Consider the following 15,039-nt stretch of genomic DNA (forward strand, 5'->3'; position numbering starts at 1 on the left):
TTTAAATGTTCTTGTCTTGTCTTGTGTCCCAGACAGTGGCACGTACCCACTATGGGGGATTGGCCAAGAAGCAGGCGGTTTTCCGTAAGGTTAGAAGTATAGAGAAACTAGATTTGAATAGTGGAGCGTGGGACGATAGAACTGTAATTTAGACGTGCAATGAAAGTATTGGTAAGAATTTTGCTAAAATAATTTAACGTAAAGGAATTAAGTAATAGAAACTATGGATAATTGTAGAAAATCAGCAAGGTACTCTTTTTGTCTCTCTAATAAAATTGTAAACAGCAAGAAAAGCATCCCTGTGGCTGGTTCCCAGTGAAGTTGCCCCAAAAGAAAGAATGTTTGTCGAGGTTAGTGATAGGCCAAGTTTGGTAAATGAGTATTCTAATATTCTTCTTTGTCTTAGAAAGCGGCGGCATGAGAGAAAATAATGTTCGATAGTTTCAGGTGCACTGCAATAAGAACATAGAGGGGACGTCGCGAGACCAGACCTGTGTAAGTAAAAATTTAGAGGAGGTATACGGCATCTCAATTTTGTAAAAGATACTTCCAATTGCCTTGAAGGACACCAATTAATATTCCATGGGAAGCCAAGATGGTGGAATTCAGAACACGGTGTTAGCATGGATATTGCAGAATTTTGAGATATAGCGAAATTTCTGTACCTTGCCGCGGTGACATAAGCTGATGTCGGCAAAACAGGTATGATAGGGCCGTTAAGGGATGCTCGTGCGAGTGAATCTGCCATTTCATTCAAGTGCAACCCACGATGTCCCGGTACCCAAAGCAAACATACTTTTCGTAAGTACGGAGGTATCATGGAACGAAATGTTCTTTGAATTGCTGAATTTAATGATGCAGTTAGTGCGGTGCATACAGATAGCGAGTCGGTCATGATAACAGCTAATGGGTCTTTTTGGGGGAGTTTTCGTAATGCTAATATAATCGCTAATAGTTCTGCCTGAAATATAGGTGTGAAGTCGGGAAGGCGAAGGGAGTAGGACCATTGAAGAGATTCAGAGAAGATCCCCACTCCTGCCTTCTCATTGCAAACAGAAGCGTCAGTACACTCTAAAAACTAGGGAGGGTATCGCAGGAGTGAAGCTGCCGGTTCACTCTTCAAAGCGTCGTTTTACTCTCGCAAAATGTCGAGGAGAGTGAAATGCATTGTTCACTCTGTCACCAAGGAGAGAGTGAAATGTGCTTTTCACTCTCCCCTTCAGAGAGAGAGAGTAAAAAGACTCTTGCGACAATAGAAAAGAGACTCTTGCGGCAATAGAAAACAAAACGTAGCGTAATCTTCTGCTTCAACTGTAGGTGGCTGGCCCCGAACATGGCAATGTATCATTCATGCACGCGGAGCAAAGAACACATCGTTTTGCTTCTAAGAGAACAGGCCGCCGCAGTTCAAAGGAACGCGTAGCGAGCGCTCTACTTTTTCACTCGGAGTGGCTCCACCGCGCGCGCGCGCGCTCACGATCGCGGAACAACACAGCACTGGAGAAAGAAGATCTGTCCAGCGAGCAAAGGCCAGCCGAGGGAGATCGTGTGTCAGCCATCTCGCGCCGCCACGAAAACACGACAGTCGTTCGTCATGCCTTGGATATAACAACAAATCCTCCACGGTAAGTGAATTCTAACTTAGGTGCACATTCTCCGTATATGTCATGCTATCGCCAGGAAGTCGTCGCTGCGCTTAGCCGACGCGATTGACAAAGGACTAGGCGTACGCGCTGTCTCTCGATGTCAATCGAAAAAGCCAGTCGTTGCGATAACTGCATGTGATTTTATCACTTTGCCGTTGTCCGTAAGAGCTTTAAATATCGCAAACGCTGCCAGAACTATGGTATGTTCAATAAGACGCCAGGCGAGAGGACGCTTAAAATGGTTAGTTCACCAGCCCGTGATTCCGAGCCTATGCGGAGCGTGATTAGCGTGCGTTTTGTGTGTTTGAATTTATTCAGTTTGGCAGTCTACTGTGTACGGAACGCTGTTGAACTAAGGAATCACATAACAGAAGGCGTCATTTTGCTGGCAGCATGCTTTTTTTAATAAATAAACCGCGCGCTTGACGGTGTCTCGCGCAGGGGGAATCTGCGACCACTGAAGTTACGTGCAGCACCAGTACTAGTTAGAAACTTTGCCGCAGGCATTCAGCTGCATGCTGCAAGAGGTCAGTTGTGCGCGTTATCTTGAACTTACTGAAAACGCATGAGGAATCCATGTTTTATGCTGAAAAAAAGTATAAACCCCATATAAGCGATCTTGCGCGCGGCAGCTACAAGCGACGCGACGGAGATGGCTGTCGCGTTCGCTCGTCGCCTACAAGTCGTACTCCGTGCGAGCGACGATTTTGAGCGACGCCTCCCCGGTGCTGCCGGCATGAGGGCTGCAGTCACGCGTGACGCGTGCTTTAGCAATTTACGTTGATGTATTTTACTATAAAAAGTAGCATAAAATATTTCCGGTGGTCTTGCAGTACGTTCTCATCCTTGCACGTATAAAAATTGAATCATTTGCTCGTTCCGCGCGACAATCGGTAGTATTTGAGCGATGTATGTACATCCAGTTCCGGCTTCGCGCTATTGGCTAGTCGCTCATAGCACTTCTGGGCGACGAGCGACGATTTCTAGATTTCCAGAACCGAGCCATCTGTTCAAGCGACGGCCCGTTTTGTCGCTCGAAGCCGTCGCTCGTCGCCGTCGCGCACTAAATCGCTCTCACAGTGTTTATCCCTAAGACCGAACTGTTTTTGCTCATGTTGAAATGGTGTGATTATAGGTCTGGTTTTGTCTCCTGTTGCGGTTTTCGTGCACGGTGCGAAACTGAAAGGATGCTTATGTCTACGAACTCGGTGAATTGTCGAGCACCTAGTTACGCATCGGCATCGAATATAACGGCTGCTGTGTGGAATTACAATTGCAGGGGCGCTTTGCATACGCTTATTGTTTTGGACATGCCTGTGCATTTGCTAATATGAGTTGGCGTGTCAGAGTTATGTCATATGAACAGCTAAATCAGCCTTCCTCTGGGGGTTACAAGCGTAATGTGTGCATTTTGCTATAGCATGGCAGATCAAGATGTGTTTATCGCTTGAATATTTTTAGTAGAGAAATAAAATATCAAAATAAAATGTTGCTTTGATTCCGTGTTACCAGTCTGTCGTACACAGAACAATAGGTTGGCGTAATAAACTAATAACTGCGGTTTAACTGCAACTTTTACATGCCTACAAGAATGTAAAATGCTAGATTTCAAACTGCAGCAGTAGTCGGGTCTGTCAAAAATGAACTCCACTGCGCACCTCATGCATGAAAATAAGTTCATGCCTTTTAGTAAGCTTAGATGCAGGCCGCAGTGAACTTGTTAGTATTGAAATGTGGGTAAGCTTGCCATAACAAGCCTTGTTGCCCTTTTTTTATAGGCACATCCATATATCCATTGAGCTGAAGGACAATATTTTCATCCCTACTGAGCATCGTGTTTGCAGCTATAATCCTCAAATTATGGCTTCAGCAGTGGCACAACCAGGGATGGTGCGGGGGGGGGGGGGGGGGGGGCACACTGGGCAGGTGCTTAGGATGTGTCACAAGTGGTGTTTGCGATACACCAGACTCATGACAGACCTATGACGTCTGAAAATGACCAATATTCTATTCATTAGCAGGAGTATTCTAACATTCATGAAAAACAAGGATGAACTGTGGTTTATTTGTTTTTTTGCTTAAATCTAAAAATTGAAGTTAGTTTAGCAGTTGACTGTTGCAGTCATTTGGATGTTTTGCATGCATTTCACTAGGAAGACTAAGAGCTAAGACTTTTTTATTGCCATGGCCTTGACTGTCTTGATGTTGTTTTGCACCATGCCCTTGTGTTGACTTTTGCATACGATATTTTTCAGGCACCCGCTTTATATAACGCAAGAAGGCAGCTGCAAGGACACGAGGATGTGAAAGAGCCAGTGCAGCGCGACTTCACGTAGTGCAGAGGAGCCAATGCCAAAAAATCAAACTACATTGGCATGTTATTTGGACAAGAAAACTAGTATGTGGGTATATTGGGTGTACCATTTGACCAAATGTCAACAAAATCAAGATACAGTATGTTACACGAAGATGAAAATTCTCACGTGCTCCAGGCAGTCATCTTAACATGGTATATTTATGTAATGTCTCTGATTGGAAAGTCAAATCAAGTATGCTCTCTGGAGACAAACACATAGCAGCAAGTGTCATTGAAAAGTTAAAAATGTGTTTTAAGAAAGCTGATTAGTTCTGAGAAGTGACTGCTTTTTGTCTTGCCTCTCAACAGATATATCCATGTGATAAAAAAATAGTGGTACAATGAAATTGCATATTTGCTTAGCGACATGATACATACTTGCAATGAGCACGGTGCCTTTGTTTACTATAAAAAGCAACAGCCCATGCTTGGTTAGGTTAGGCCCACTACAACATGCAGGCATGGGTGATTGGCGCTTTTTTTATTTCTGTGTCGTGAGGTTTATTGACGTGCGTATAGGTGCAGTGGCGCGCAGTATGGCTAGTACAAAAAAGGGGGGGTGGGGCAGATATATGTAGCTCACTGTACACGACACAGGGCAAAGGAAATCAGTGTTCAGCAACTATGTTAAATGCCATGTACGTAAATTTTACAACGCTACTCGTTCGAAGCGCGCACAGGTGCATATTGAAGAAAAGTTTCCAGGGTAGATAATTTAGTTCGTAATTTACACTAATTTTGCTCTAACCACGAGACATAATAATTTGAATATACTGCACGGAAAAACCTAGAGCGAATTAAATTGTGTGTCAGCTTCGTGTGTATACATATAGTCTTTCCTATGCATTAGGTTTTTTGCGTAATGCATTAACAGTTGACAGCCTATCTTATGATGTGTACTCTGTTTACATTACAGTTGTTTATTAGTTCACTCGTTTGTTTTGCGACTGATGAAATGCCGGCATATATATATTTTCAACATTTGACATAACCCTGTATGCCTTGCAGGGACAACCCAGCACGTGCATTTCTCAGCACCCAGTCAACTGCCAAAAGTGACTCAAACACAGGCCACCAGTAAGTGGACATCAGTTGCAATTTCACATTATGCAGTTGGCGGCTGCCTTGTACGGAGGCTTTTTTTTTTTACTGAGATGGTGATGTCGTTCTAATGTACATTTTGACCACAAAGGTGCGATCATGTCTCACAGAGGCATATATGGTTGCTATTCTCTGCGAGGGACGTGTTCTCGTGTTCGTGAAGCATTTGTGTTTGGCAGTATTGTCGCCCAATGAGTCTGATAGAAACACTAACTCACCACTGCCGGCAAGTAGTTGCGAGAAACGCATTATGACGCTGTAAAGTTATTTCATTAATTCGAAGGAAAGTTTTGCAGCAGGAAAAAAGGTTGCTATTCCAGGTAAACATGTCTTTTTCTCGCAGGTTATTTAGCCAAACTGTGGATGCATGAAATTCGTGACTTATGAATAGATTTTAATTTATTCTTTAGTAATGCTTCTAAAAGAGACTAGAAATAGCATGTGACTACCTCTGCAATCAGCAGACCATACATATACAGTCATAAGTGGCAGTTCCATGCAGTCTCGCACTTTATATAACCTTTCCTTTCAGCAACATTGGAACTGGTGGCTGCGTTTTCAGAAGGAGAAGTGCACTTGACACTGTATATGTATGTGTGAATTCGGTTTTCTTTGTATGTGTCGGCTCACTGACAAAACGTGCAAAAATCTGTTGTACCATGAGCCTGACGACGCCCTCTGCTGCTAGAAATGCGGCACTTCGTATTTTATAGTACTGCATGACATTTAAATCAAAGCTACCACATAAAATGATCAAGAAAACTAACCGCTGTTATAGCTGTTTTCCTCAAAGAACGCTTGTCCTTTATGGGCTGTGTTAATCTGAGCTCTCCACCGATGTTTCAGTAGTATTATCCCTTAGTGAGTGAGAGATTGGGGGCAATTAATCGTGTTAGTGTTTAAGTGGTGTCCTAATTATTTGCATTTGTTCCAACAAAGTTGTCTAGATTACTTTATTGTGTAGTGTAAAGCTTATGAAACCATCAGCAACTACTGAGTTGCTAACACTCATATGGATTTGTCACTATACAGGTGGAGCTCGGCTGTACCACTGCAGTGCTGCGGAAATTGCCTTCACCAGCGGCTTTGCAACAGCTGTTTCGCAGCGTGTCGGTATGTGTTAATTTATAATTATGTTGGGATGGGCTAGTATTATGGACCACTGCTACTCTGTATTGTGACAGATCCATATGATAAGGGATGTAATGGGCACAGCGAAAACCTTTGAATTTTTTACTATGGTACATAAACAGGCTCTCCTTTTCGTCACTGGAGCAGGAGAGAAGGGCATGCAGGCACTCCTGAATGTACATATATTTCAAAACATGAGAGAGACACACACACACACAAACTAAAGGCAGGGACGTTCCATCTTTCATCTTGAATTGAATTGTGCAGCGCAAAAATACAACACAGACCACAGAGAAGCACACATGTTAACAGGTTTGATACACACGTTAGTTCAACAGATTTGATACTTCAAGTGTGCTATTTTACACAAGGGGGAAGGGAAAGGGGAGAAAATCTGAAAAAAAAAGTGGAGTGGAAAAAAAGGAATCGTGCCAAAAAGCATGAGAAGCATCGCGCAGCCAGGATCACCAGCAGGACATCTAAAAAGCACTCTGATAAAATTACATCCAGACAACCTTACGTATAGTTTGTTTCAATCAACTCAGATCACATGCAGCCATTACTGCTATCAAGTTGTTTCCTTATGTCATATGAGGGAATGATGTGGGCCCAAAAAACTGTTTAGAGCTGAAGGATTATGTTCCATTCTAGCCTCATTGCCTGCTTTTTTATCATATTGTTATCAGCGGCTTATGTTAGGGACAAAAAGTAAGAGTACGAACTGTTTCCCGATTTGCCATTCCACACAACATGTCTTTGTGACTATATGTACATGCATATGATCCATAGTTGAAAAATATTCAGTACAGCAGAATCTCATTACAAGATGCACTTGGTTGTAAGAGACATCTGAAAATGGTTTGGTTGGTTTTCCGATGTTTGCCACGTTAACAATACTGTATACAAGAGACACCTTTGTTACTAAGGATGACTTTTTAAGTATTCACTACTTCAAAGGGACACAACCCAGACACATTCACTTTTTGCACCTTGTGTGCTCCGAAGGGCGTAAAGATCACGCAATCCTTACACAAGTCAATCGCGCATGTCTCTTTTAGCATGAACCAGAAAAGGAGGGCAACGAGGACAGTGCAGGGCAGAAAGTGTCGGCAGTTGAAGCTGACGAGCGCCTAAGAGCACCTCAAAGGTACTGCGAGTGAAGTGAAGTGAAGTGTTTAAATTCCAGAAGTTGGGAAGGAAGCTAACACAATCTACAGTCACTAAAAAGCTGTGAATGTCTTCTTTAAAGGGCCCCTAAACCACCGAGGTTGAAATTTAGTTGCGGTGTTGCAGTTCTACACAATAAGGCAATGAACAGGTAGCCACGAGAATTTTTCGAAACGGTGCAGTAATAGTGGAGCTACGTGTGTTTGATTATCGAAAAGTAGTCCCCACTCATTTCACTCTTTCATCTGGTACACGCCATAAGGACAGTATCGTCTTTTCCTTGCCTAGTACACCTCCAAATGTTACGGGACAGGCCAACACCAATGAGCTCTGTTGCTGCCGCGCTGGCCCGTCGTCCTGCGAGGGGTGGCGCTAATACAACGGAACTGTATGGTGACTCGTGTTGAAGAGCCTCATAGGGAGACCCTTCTGTTGGCGTTTGTTCTTTGCCCCCATTGGCTGCCCACAATGGCATCGCGCGCAACGCGACGAGGAAGGAGTGTGTGTATTTGCTTGCAGGCCTTGCCGGCAGTCGTACACTTTCGTTCGACCAATCGACAGCACCGGGAACTGGTGACATCATCAGAGACAGCCTGGTGACGTCAGGACAAACTGGGGGGTGCAGGATAGATCCAGAGAGGCGCACGGGGTCATATTCTTCATGTTGTGGTGCTCCGGCAGTGCTACGCACTCTGGCATTTGGCTTCGTCGATCGTGACGGCATTCTGATTTCGATACGCATGTTTACTTGAAATGTTCAAAAAATGTCGAGAAGTGGTCTAGGGGCCCTTTAAGCCACCCTGAGCATTTATTCCTTCAGATGTATTAAAACATACTTTAGTGATGATGCATAATAAAGTGATCTAGTCTGGCTACTCAGTGTCTCAAAATTTTTGGTTTCGAGAGACATGTTTCCCGTGCCTCTTAAATATCTTCTGATGAGGCTTTACTGTAATATACACAAACAATTGTGTAACTCCTCCTGCAAGTATTATTCATTAAGCCCGGTCACTTATGTGCAAAGCTTGTGGTTAAGTCTTGATGTCCGTACTTTTTAGAGCTATGTTTATTAATTCGTGCTGTTCTTATTGGTTCTTCGATGCAGGAGACAATGCCTACGAAATTATTGGCCCTGATCATGAGAGCCCTCAAGGGGCAAACAACATCTCTGTTGCAGAAGTGAGCCCGATACCACTTGGAAGTTACCATGACAGATGACACGGCAGCAATAGATACAGAGACTGCCATGTCTACTGCAGCTGCAACAGTGTACGAGGCAAGCAGCAGCGCGTCAGCATCAGCAGCAGTGTCAGAAGGAACCCCACCAGGCCTGGTAGAGCAACATGTGTGCTATCACTGACTTTTTTTGTAGTGGATACAACTCATTTGCTCAACATACAAAAGCTTTTCACCACGACTGTGAGCCAGTGTTATTGTGCAGCAAGTGCAAGACTAAGTTAGGTGTTATAACACAGTACAAGCATCACTTTAATATATGCAAATGCAAACATACTACAGTTGTTGTCCTCCCAGCCAGCCCACATAGTGACAACAATGTGGAACACATGGTGGGACACACCTCTCCCCCATTACAAGATAGTAGAGACTGTCAGTGTTGTTGCTAGATTGACTGGTCTTTGTAGGCAACTAGAAGGACAACACAGGTGTCATAAGATTGTTGTTGATGTTGTTGTTGAAGAGGTAAAAAAGAAGTTTGATGCAGGTGAAGTGCCAACTGATATTGAGCAAATCAAAAGAAACCACCTGAGAAAGCAACACTATCGAAATTTGGGTATCTATGTGCTGCCAACTCTGGTAAGAATGGCATAGGACAGAAGTGTGATGAAAATCACACAGACACTGCTGTTGCATCACTGGCCACAGTGAGCAGCGACTTGTAGGGCAAGAGAGTCAACTGAAACTAACATTATGATATAGTGTCATGCTCCCATGTGACCACTTTTCAAGTTATTTTGCAAGGTACAGCTCAACCTCCAGAAACGAGACTGCAACTTGTCTGTAAAAAAGCTTTCACAAAAAATTATTCATAACACTATTAACATAGCAGTATCTTTTTTTTTGTGTCGGTTCGAGGTTCCCGGCTGTCCATTAATGCAAAAATTGAGGAAAAAAAGAACATGTGTCGTACTTACACCTTTTTAACAAGTACGAGGGGGACAGAACTTTTCTAGTCATGCATCTTCATCATACTATCAAGTTTTTAAATGCCTTTTATAATTATTATTACCAGTTATATCTGAGTGCATTGTATGCATGTAGCAGGTGTAAAATCAGGTCAGTTGGATCAGATGCCTTATCTGCAAGCGAGCCCTATATTCAAGAAATTTGAATTAAAATAGTTACGTTAGAGACGCAGTCTTTCAGCACTTTGTTGCCTGTGGTTTAAGCATTGCTCAATACTTTTGTGGGTGGCAATTTCAACCGGCACAGCACTGCGCTTTGCCACAGTCACATTTGTCTTCAAAGCGGTGTTTACCATTTGTGTTGATCTGTTTGTGTATGCATAGAGCAAGTTTTTAATTTATATTTTTCTGTATTCTTGTGCTTGCACTAAGCTTGTATAAGGCAGTTACAAAATGTGCGTCACTATAACGAACTGTTCTGTTGAGCTTACACTTGCAAATAATCGTGTTCAGATGGCCGCACTTCTATGCGGGTGCATCGCTAGCTTTGTGTATGTTCTCATGTTTGTATAAAGCTTATATAAGCTAGTTAGAAAATGTATGTCACTAAGCATTGTGATATTCTTTAAAGAACTGCTTGGTTGGTTTTACACTTGTGAATTAGTATTGAGGCGGTGGTATTCCCATGTATGCCCACTGCTAGCTTTCTGTGTCCTCACGTGTTTGTATCAAGTTTCTACATGGGAGTTACAGCATGTACGTCACTAAGCGCTGTGATATTTTTTAAAGAACTGCTTTGTTGGTTTTACACCTGTGAGTAATAGTACTCGGGTGGCACTAGTCATGTGTAGGTACACAGGGACCATTTGTATACATTATGCTCATGTAAAGCAGTTACAAAGTGTATGTCACTAATTACTGTGATATTTGTTGAATTGCTGTGATGGTTTTACACATGTGAATAATAGTGGTCAGGACACAGTACTTGCGGTGTATAGTTGAATTTATACACTGCCAAGACATGGGCTGTATACGTACCAAAAGAAATGTATGTCATTATATTGTTGTGATTATTACTGTTTGGATTTTATTGAACTGTAATAAAATTGTTTCTTGTATCTATTGAGGTATGGCAATTTGTCATGCAACCAAACTGAGGACCTGTACTTGTGTATACAAATAAACAGCTAATTTAAGAGTATACTGCTCATATTCTGCTAAACCAGTTTAACAAATCTTGTACTACAATGCTGGAAAAAATGACAGAGCTGACTCGGATGTACAGAAAAAGTTCTGCACTGGCTGAAGGACTGCCCCACACTGGAGTTCGTAATGTTGCGTTTATTGGAGTAGAACAGAAAGTGCACTTCTATTAAAAATGCGACAGTCGGTGCAGAAACATAAGGCAGACGAGCGGATGTGGCACATTTTTTTCAGGGCCCTCCATGCCTACTACTGCATTTCTAGTCTTCCTGTGCTCTGCGTTCCCTGTTCAGCCAAGGTTTTTACTCCATGACAATTGTTCTACTGGGTTCGTAGCAATATTGAAGAAAAAAATTCAATGGTTTTCAAGGACTTTCGAGGCCCCGACACAGTAACTTCAAGGACCTCGTGCAATGTGTGTAGTAGTTTGGACAGGCAATAACTTGTTCAAGAACACCGTTAACTTTAATGCAAACAAAAGAAAACAAAACAAATCGCATTTCAATGATTTCAAACATTTGAAAGACTGCTAATTTGCCTTTCACCGCCCACCACTAAACGCACACAAGGAAGCATTTCAAGAAAGCGCTCAAAGTTTTTCTGCAATAGCACAATTAACTACTTGGACCTGCAACGTTTGCAGTTTTTGAATACTGTTTGGTTTGACAGTGTATGTGATGTCATCTGTTGCCTCAGCTTTTTTCACCATCAAATAAGCAATAGTCATTTCTAATTTCTTTTTATTGTGTCTGTCGCTCTCAATTTTCTCTTCACGGCTTCTCTTCGAATGCCTCAACTGTTGAGCTTCCTGCTTCTGCTCCTCCAAGCACATTTGTCGCCGGTTCCATGTGCATAAAACTGGTATCTGCAGCTCCTTTGTAATTTCAACTTTAAGGATGTCGCTTTCCTTCTATTACCTCCAAAGACAATTTTCTGTGACATGCGAAAGAGTGTCACAGAAGGGAAAAAAAGCGCTTGGCAATGTCTGCTAAGTCTAGCCAAGTGTACAAGTTTAAGGACTTTCCAGTACTTCTAAAAATTCGAGGGTTTTCAATGCCTTGAAAATGGCATTTTAGAAATAAAGGATTTTCAAGGATCGCTACAAACCCTGGATTCTAGCGCCTAAATAATTTTACAAGCTTATTTTGGCATGGAGTTAGGAAATTCATGCTTTGTAGCTAACGCTGCACTATCTCTGTACAGTGAAGCCACGAGAGCGCAACTATTTTGGAGTAAAGAAAAATACTGAAAGCTTTTAATACCACTCTTCTTTTTTTCTATGGAGCTTCGTATTGCCTAGTTAAGTTTACGAATGTGCCTGGTTTTGGCGGGCGTTTCTTCGACATTTTCTGGAAGAAGCAGATGTCTAGCCCCGTATTCAGAAATGTATCTTAATACAAAGCTCATGCTTGACTTGATATAAACGACGCCTGGTGCGAACGTCCCCCAAGACGCTCACTGCCTTTCATTTGGTGCATTCACGACTTGCGTCGTTTAGATCAAGTCAAGCATGGGCTTCAAGTTATGATGCATTTCTGCATATGGGGGTAAGCGTGCACAATTCCGGGCAACGCACTGTGCCATTGACACTGAGAGAAAACGGGGAAAACAGAGTTAACCACTTATGCTCCTAAACTTTCGCGTACCTGTGGTGTGCGTGTATCGTGGAAGAAGAAACAGCGCAAACACAAGGACGAAAAAAAGCATCAACCACACCAGCGCTTCGTGGTGTGGCATGTTTTTGCGTTGTCCTTGTGTTGCGCTGTTTCTTCTAAAATGCTCAACCAACTAGCCGGCAAGTCCATCCTGTGCATATATAAATTGAACACACGCATGAGTGTAGATGGTCTTCGAAGCTTTTAGAACGAGCACTGCCACAGGATACGAGCAGTGCACGCGTAACAAGTGGACACATTAGTCATTTAAACATGCGTGCCAATGCATTTGACGCGGCTATCGGCATAAGCAGTCTCCAAATGCTGGAATGCATGCGCTTCAAAACGCTAACGATCCGCTGCTATTGCAGGACAACAGCTCACAGCGGACTGAACCAAACTCTAAACTAATGCACTTGAAAAGAACGCCTACACGGCAGCGTGAGGCACGTCGAAATGCCTGGTACTGGCGTCGCAGTTGCTCACCAGTATACGCGCGAATTAAATTCACATACGTGGATGGTTGGCGCAATACTTTGTATCCGCGTATTTTGGAGAACATGGACTGGAGAAGCACTCGATCATGAGCTGAACGGCACATTTGTTATTTTCCTGCGGTGACGACAAGCCGTGAATAGTTCTCACGTTGTCGTCTACGTTGTCTTCCTTCGTTAGTCGTAGCAAGGAATGGAAATGATGCAAACGCACACGCATTCCAGTACACAACAGCACAGCACACTGCAGAGAAACCCCACCCACCACAGCCGATTCATCAAATACGTTCGGTATATATATAACCTCTAAAAGAACACTACTGGGCGTGGCGGCGCTGTGGTGTAATGGTTATGATGTGTGTTTTCAATTGTACAAATGCGAGTGTACGCGGGTTCGAATTCACATGATGTATAGAGCATTGTAATTCTTGATAAGTATGTGATTCCCTTGACAATTGTATTCTAATTAGATTGTGTGACTTCTGATTGTGAAATTTGCGGATATTTGCAGATTAAGTGGTAATTCGCTTTTTTTTTCTCCTCAGTGGCGTTCGTGACGCATACACATAGGCCGCTTCAGAGCAGTCACGCCTCACGGTAGGCAGCAAATAGCCACGAAAAAATGACTTTAAAATCCTGCATAACTTTGCTCACGCCTATTCTGAAGGCCGCTTGGAATCGGGCCAGTGTCTCTGAGGAGCCGCCTAGGGAACAGCATATCAGCGGCCCTAATTTGATCAGATTTCCTGCCTGCATGCGTGACCAGGACTTGGCTAAGAGGGTATTGGGAAGAGTACTAGCACTCTGTTCTGAAGGAGTACAAGCACTCTGTTTGGGGGAGTAGAAGTACTCGGTCTGGCGGTGTACTATTAACCCTGCGGGGAGAGTATTAGCACTCTGCGGAAGAGTACTAGCAATCCCTTGCGGTGGAGTAACAAAACTCTGTCAGGAGGAGTTGACCTACTCTCTCTCAAAGAGGGTCGATCTACTCTCGAAAAGAGAGTGAAATATGGGACAAGCAGCTACTCCCTCAAAGAGAGTGCCCGGCACTCCCTTAGTTTTTAGAGTGTAGCTACTACGTTGTCAGTGGTTAGCTGGTGCAGGTGGCCGTGTAAGATATTAATTAAACATTGCCTTGGTAATAGTTTTGCATGATTAGGAAATATGTCCTCGAACTCAATTTTGAGGTCTGTAAAGGCATCATTTGAATGGTAAACTTGGCGTATGGATACATCCAGTTTTTGTAACTGTGCTTGTACGAATACTATCTGAGGGCTGTGCAATCTCGACCACGATACTTGGAAAAACTCAGCAGGTTCAGTGATAAAGGCATATTGCGTACGTCTTTTTGAAAACTCATAAATTTTTAAAAATGTCTGAACCGTAAGCATGCGGAATCTGCAATCTAGGGTGGGTATATGAGCTTCCTGATATAAAACAGCATTGGCAACAAATCTAGGAAGCCCGAGGCATGACCGTAGTGCTTCTCTTTCCAAAAGTATGAGAGGTTTAATTTTGTAGGCGGGGCCACCGGAAAGTATCACGCAGCCGAATTCTAATATGGGCCGAACATACATTTTATAGATCATCAGTAAGGTATCCCTGCGTAGTCCAGAGCGACGGTGGCTGAGCCGGCGGAGCATAGCTACGGCTCGTTCTGCCTTTGTTTTAATATGTTCAATGTGACTGCGCCAGGTGAGTTTGCCATCGTAAATGACACCAAGGTACTTGACTTCGTCAACTTGAGGAATGATTTCCTGTCGGTATTGTAAAGTAATTTGCACCTGTGCAGTTAATGGGAATACCAATACTGCACTTTTGCTAATATTTAACGACATGCATAACCCCTCCAGCATTCCTAAGTAATTCTGCAACGACTGTTGTAGTGAATGTATATTATTTGCGGACGTAAAAAATGCGATATCGTCCGCGTAAACATAAACATGTACTTCCGGACACAAAGGAATTGTGCTTAGCAAAATATTAAATAATATAGGGGAAAGAACGGAACCCTGTGGTACACCTCTTGTCTGCTTGTGTTTGGACGTCGAAATACCGCGTTGGTAACAATAAAACTCTCTATCTCTTATAAATTCACAGATCCAAGCGGTTATATATTTTGGGATATTCGTAGACTGAAGT

The 15,039-nt window shown here is 43.0% G+C and overlaps 2 protein-coding genes across 4 annotated transcripts in view; one reads left to right on the forward strand and one right to left on the reverse strand.

Annotated features, from left to right (window-relative positions):
* Positions 1-15,039, reverse strand: part of LOC126522579 (uncharacterized) — a 31,833-nt gene that overhangs the window by 15,664 nt on the left and 1,130 nt on the right. The window lies entirely within an intron of this gene.
* LOC140218992 (uncharacterized) lies at positions 1,429-10,746 on the forward strand. 2 transcript variants are annotated; one of them, XR_011895237.1, is made up of 5 exons: positions 1,429-1,625; positions 3,902-4,048; positions 5,011-5,079; positions 6,136-6,216; positions 8,507-10,746. XR_011895237.1 is itself a non-coding variant. In XM_072288817.1 (5 exons), exons 2-5 carry the CDS (start codon positions 3,996-3,998, stop codon positions 8,617-8,619), a joined length of 312 nt encoding a protein of 103 aa, XP_072144918.1. In that variant the 5' UTR covers positions 1,432-1,625; positions 3,902-3,995; the 3' UTR covers positions 8,620-10,746. The 2 variants fall into 2 exon arrangements, 1 of the variants encoding a protein (XP_072144918.1); XM_072288817.1 differs by having other exon boundaries at positions 1,432-1,625; positions 3,902-4,044.

Source organism: Dermacentor andersoni, chromosome 6 (assembly GCF_023375885.2).
Source record: "Dermacentor andersoni chromosome 6, qqDerAnde1_hic_scaffold, whole genome shotgun sequence".
NCBI classification, from domain to species: domain Eukaryota; kingdom Metazoa; phylum Arthropoda; class Arachnida; order Ixodida; family Ixodidae; genus Dermacentor; species Dermacentor andersoni.

What these genes read in the sequence shown, in the direction of transcription:
- LOC140218992 (XM_072288817.1), top strand. Translation starts at nt 3,996, where the DNA reads ATGCCAAAAAATCAAACTACATTGGCATGTTATTTGGACAAGAAAACT. An exon ending in GACTCAAACACAGGCCACCA is followed by an intron (nt 5,080 to 6,135) that starts GTAAGTGGACAT and finishes GTCACTATACAG; the next exon opens with GTGGAGCTCGGCTGTACCAC. An exon ending in AGCTGTTTCGCAGCGTGTCG is followed by an intron (nt 6,217 to 8,506) that starts GTATGTGTTAAT and finishes TCTTCGATGCAG; the next exon opens with GAGACAATGCCTACGAAATT.